The sequence below is a fragment of the Naegleria lovaniensis genome, assembly GCF_003324165.1.
Source record: "Naegleria lovaniensis strain ATCC 30569 chromosome Unknown tig098, whole genome shotgun sequence".
In the NCBI taxonomy this organism is placed as follows: domain Eukaryota; phylum Heterolobosea; class Eutetramitea; order Acrasida; family Naegleriidae; genus Naegleria; species Naegleria lovaniensis.
This window is the reverse complement of record NW_025407926.1, coordinates 1-5,441: the sequence shown is the minus strand read 5'-3', so window position 1 is coordinate 5,441 and position 5,441 is coordinate 1. Positions and strand designations below refer to the sequence as shown.

At 36.3% G+C, this 5,441-nt stretch overlaps 2 protein-coding genes across 2 annotated transcripts; one reads left to right on the top strand and one right to left on the bottom strand.

The window, feature by feature from the left end:
- On the bottom strand, positions 1-3,331 carry C9374_000385 (uncharacterized protein; the record flags this gene model as incomplete). The annotated part of the gene is made up of 1 exon (XM_044693423.1): positions 1-3,331. A coding segment is annotated over one exon (3,331 nt), but the record flags the coding sequence as incomplete, so codon positions are not given.
- A 437-nt stretch (positions 3,332-3,768) lies between these two features.
- C9374_000384 (uncharacterized protein) lies at positions 3,769-5,441 on the top strand (the record flags this gene model as incomplete). Its single annotated transcript, XM_044693412.1, has 2 exons — positions 3,769-4,112; positions 4,201-5,441. Coding segments are annotated over 2 exons (1,585 nt in total), but the record flags the coding sequence as incomplete, so codon positions are not given.

The following is a 5,441-nucleotide window of genomic DNA, read 5'->3' as shown; positions in this document are numbered from 1 at the left end:
TTCCAACAATCACAGCAATTTGTTTTTGATAAAGCTTGGTGCTGGTTGTTGATGAAAATTGTCCAATTAATTTAAATTTGAATGGATCCGTCTGATTTGGTGCCACAAATATTTTAAATGAGTTAATTGGTTCAGAATGTCGAGATGCATTTTCATTGTTCTCATTGAAATTGCGAACCTCTACGGTTGCATTGCTCAAAGAAATATGATTAGTCTTAATTTCAAATTCTACGGGCTTTTTAAGCAAAAATGCCGCAATATGATTTTGAGCATGAATTAATGAGTCGTGTGTTTGAATAATGGTAAAACTGATGTCGTCGGTTAATGTAAGTCGTTCTGTTAAGTTTGGCAAAACTTCACTTGTTTCAATATGGAAAACAGGAAGTGAAATGTTGTAGTAATTGGAAATGCTTGTCTCCATGAAATCGGTGGCAAATCCGGCCCTATAGTCATGTCTTGACTGATGGTATGATTGACGGATGGAGTTGACACGATGTTGTAAACATCGCAATTGTAAGTCTTTCGCACAAATTAAATCTTGATCTGTAAAACTATAAGAAATGGATGTCACGCTTTCTCTAGCTTGCTTTCTTTCATTATTAAAGTCAACAAATTGTTTTTCAGTCATTCTCATCAAAATTTGTTGGTTAATTTGACTAGGGGCATCACAATATTTCCTCTTTCTATCGTTATTGTATGAAAGATATACACATTCTTTTTTCACTAATTTGATTTTCATGTTTGAGTAACTTCTATGATAGTCCAATACTGTGGTTCTTTTTGAATAATCACGTGACTCTCCGAAAAATCCTTCAAGAGAACGTGTTCCCAATAAAGACAAATCAAAAACTGCATCTTGTGGAATAATTCTGATCAATTTCTGAATTGTTTTGATGTTATGGATAATGATGTTTTTTGTGAGGGTTCCGGATAATGTAAAATTATTATTCTTATTGGAAATAATGACGTCTTGGAAAACGGTATCCCACTCATTCAAATAGTCCAAATTTTCCTTAAGAACTTGCAACACTTCGTGCAAATTGTGTGAAGATGTTCCATCATGATTTTTGTCATCGTAAACATGAAATAAATCATGTATCGCTTTTAAGTACTTATAGAATCCTAAATATCGATAGTTGGTTCTCTCGTTCAATAATCGTAATTTTTCAAGTAACTGTAAATTGCATACATCACGTAATACATCCTCAGATTGATCATCATATTTGATAAACGAGCTCCGTTTAACTATTTTACACCACTCTAAAGGTTGTTGTCTATATATTTCATCGAGTGTGTTCAATTCAAATCGTTGTAAAATAGAACAAGAAATTTTGGTGACAGCTATGTCTTGATTGCTAAAATTTGCCACACACACTTTACCAATGTTAGTATGAAGGGTTTCACTCAACAACGTAACACTTAATTCGTTGTCATTGCTGCTATGATAGAAAGAAATGCCTCCAGAGTTAAAATTCCGTGGTTCTTTTTCTTTCCATTCAAATGAAATTGTGTCTTTGTCATTCACTATGAAGGAAAGTGGTATGTTGGTCGCTTGTGTTCTTTGAATAACAATTTTCATCAAATGGCAACCGTTTCCGTTGTCGTTGGAAGAAATACAAGCAGAGGAATGGCGTGCAATTTGAAGGTTTGGAGCACCTACTTTAGTGGCAACCGGATATAATTTTGGTCTCCCATTAATTGCATTCCTCATGTTTTTGCAATGGTGACTGTAGCAAAAATGATGTAGTTCATTTGGGCTCGATGTGAAATATTTGTAATTAGCAGACCCTGCATCTGACACAGTACAGACGATGTTTCGAGTATATGTGTCACGAAATTCAGAAATCGTGTCTCTAATGGTTTGTTCAGTTTCAGTAGTGCATACTTTGAAGTTTCCAGGAATTCGAACTTCACCGTTAATACTGCAATATAAAGTTTGAACAATTTTTTCAGCTAAAAAACCCTTGGGTGGAAAATTCGGACTCTGAGCTAGTGCAGTACAATCACTAATCTTCAATGGACCTTCATTGGCACCGTATACAAGCCCAAGCTTGGTATTGATTCCTAAATGCGGTGTTACATCTACTGCATCAATTTGAACAAGACCAAAATTTTGATTTTCAATAACCTTCATTTTTTCTACTAGCTTATCAAAGTCATCTTTGTCTAGTTTAGTATTCCCTTCTCCATATGATGCGGTGTGAAAATGATGGTCGAGTGTGGATGAACAAGGTAGGACTAAGTTACATCTTTCAGAAGAGGGTTCAAATTCTTGTCCTCGTTTCAACCCTCTCGCCAATGCTTCATACGCATTGTATCCCATGATAACCAATAAATCTTGAGCAAAACAAAGAACAGATGGGCTCCATCTATGGCCTCTACTGTCTTTGCAAATTAATTGTGAAAAAGCATCACGAAGATATGTGAAAAAGAAAGTTCGAGGTACTAATTTGCGACTACCTAACACCTGAAAAAACAATTTTTTCAATTCTTGAATATCCTCATCAAATATATCACATTCCGAATAATAACTATCATCATCGTTATTTTGTGATTTAAAATCAGCATGGTCTACAAAATTATGAGAGATGGTGTCGGACTTGGTATTTACAATTGATGAGTGTGTTGGAATAAATTTGTTGTTAATTAGTTGTTGCAGCATGTAATACGGTGCTGTTTGTTCTTTTGTTGAATATGACAACGTGATGTAGTCTTCAGCAAAACCATGATCCAGGATTTTATGTAATTCAATAACGCCGACATTTTTTTCTGGTTCGAGTAATTTCATGATGGTTGAACTAGAATAACGTTGTGACGTTGTTGAGGTTTGAGGTGGGTCTTCGCAAGCTGTACTTGTTTTGGAGTGTTTACGTTTTTGACGAATTCGCATCAGCTCGTCATGACACTCTTTCAATTTCAAATAGCCTTGAAAATGTAGTTTGTTGATCCATTCTGATGTTAACTCTTGATTTTGTCTTTGATTTTGAAATTTTGGGTCAGAGTAAATGTTATAGATAGCACTATCCTCGTCCGGGTCAATGCAATCAGTAACATATTGTGCAATCTTTGTTGAATTGTCAACCTGGAATTTGCAACAGTATAGAACAAATGGGACTCGTTTGTTGTGTGTGATGAGGTATGAGAAATATAGTTCGAGATGGCGATGGATGGTATTAAAATCCTTGCGATGAAATCCACATTGATCAATAATATCTTCTATTAAATGTTCGACATTAATATATTGATGGACTGCGAATAGCATTGTTTTGATGGCAACATGATATTCCGGTCTCAACAGACCGACAAAGGCGTTTCGTTCATGTTTTAACATTTTTATTGAAAAAACCTCCAGCAAACACCAGAACAAAACTTCGACAGCCTGCTCGACCTTTTTTAAAATGGTTAGGATTCTAAAAAATAAAGTGCTTTCCAAATGCTATTGTAACACTATTTCTGGGAGTTGGGAACGCCAGGCTTTGTCTGCAAGCAACAGAAGCAATAGCAGCCAATAATTTAAAATCGGCGTTTGATTATGTAACGCAGGCAAAACAAACATTACCTGCCAATTCTTGGTCGAACGAATCATACTATGAACAAGCTCTCAGCGTGAATTTACTGTATGCAGAATGCGAGTATGTGTCTGGAAACCATTCATCAGCAGTGGAAGTATATCAGAATATTTTGCCGAATATTGTCGATACAGTGGATCGGCTGAAGGTCCGATTTCTTCTTCTCAAGTCAGCATCTGCATCATCAAAATATGAAACCATGTATGATGAATTTGTGGACTTATTGGCGTCAAACCCTTCCACTCATTGTCTAGTTGCTAATGGCGATTCATTCACGGAGAAGTGGATTGAGTCTGCGACCAATCAAATCAAAGACGTACTCCAGAATTTTGCTGATATGAGTGAAATTTTAGAAATGAAAGAATGTGCCGATGAAGAGGCTATTGCTTTTGCAAGGTGTATTCTTGAATGTGTGCAAGGAGTATATATCGGAAAGAATTCAAACAAAATCTTTCTCTTCGTGACTCCCTTACTCTTGTTTAAAACAATGATTGAAGATGGCCTCTATGCAGATCTTACACACACGATTCTCGTTTCTCTAGGGTAAGCTTGTTGTTTCATCATATTTTTCACCTAGAATTATTTCCTTACACGACTTGAATGATTTCAATATTGTTTGAACTTTTTGCAGCTGGCAGTTAGCATACTTGGACGAACCCAAGCTTGGATGCGATTTGGCTCAAGTCGGTATCAAATCGGCACGCGAAAACCACGCAGCAGAACCCAATTATGCTCTCACCAAATTCTTTGAAATTTGCATTACTGCATGTAAAGATGGTCTGCAGGAAGTGTTACGAGTTTCTGAAGAGGCATTTAAAGCATCTGAACAAATTGAAGAAATTTCTTGGGGAGCTCAAAGCGGAGCATGGCTAGCTCTTTCGTGTATTTTACTTGGTTTAGATCGAGACACAACGAATAACTATTTGGAGGAAGTTAAAACCTTCAATAGAAAGTACTCTAAAGAATTTGAGAGCGATTTGGTAACGTGTCTAGAGCACATTCCTAATATTTTATATGGTGAAGTGGAATCGTTTTCTCCTTCGTTTTTACTTGAAGGAATTGAAGAAACCACTTATTCAAGATTGATCATTTACTTTACAAAGGCGTTAATACATTTTGTCAAAGACGAATTACAAGAGGCAGCAGAACAAATTCATGAGGCTGACGACGTCATTGATGATGCGTTTGGAACGCCGTTTTATTTACTTTACAAGTGGTTTTCAATACTTATATTGACCTCATTTTACGAAAAATATGATGACATTTCAGCAACCAAAGGTAATCAAAAGAAGTCAAAACTCTCAATAATGGAAGTCATGCTGGGACCAAATGCAAAAGCTCCAAAAACCATGAAAGAAAAAACATTGGAGAGAATTTTTGAACACGAAAAGGACGTCATTGATCTCTACGCCAAGTATCCAGTGTTTATGGAGGCTGCCATGGGATTAACATCAGCAGAAATCGCCAAGTTGAATGGAGTGGACTCACTTCAAGTCATACAGCTTTATACATCAGCGTCTGAAATTGCTCAGCGTCAAAATCTTCACTTCTATACAGCCCTTATCCAAACACGACTGGTCGATTTTTGTTTAACTCACCAGACAGATTCTAGGATTTTACGAAACTATTTTGAGGATGCTCTTAAAACATGGAATTATTGTGGTGCAAGTTTGATGGTAAATAAGCTGTCAGAACAATACCAGATTGTTTTTTCGCAACGACACTCAGATGCTCACTCCTTACATCCTCAAGATTCTTTTATGAGTTTCATACCTCCTGATTCGATAGAGTTGTCAAATGTTTTTTCTCAACAAGCAACACATTTATTAGAGTTTACTAATGCCGATCGAGTTTGTGTGATTTTGAAGGAGC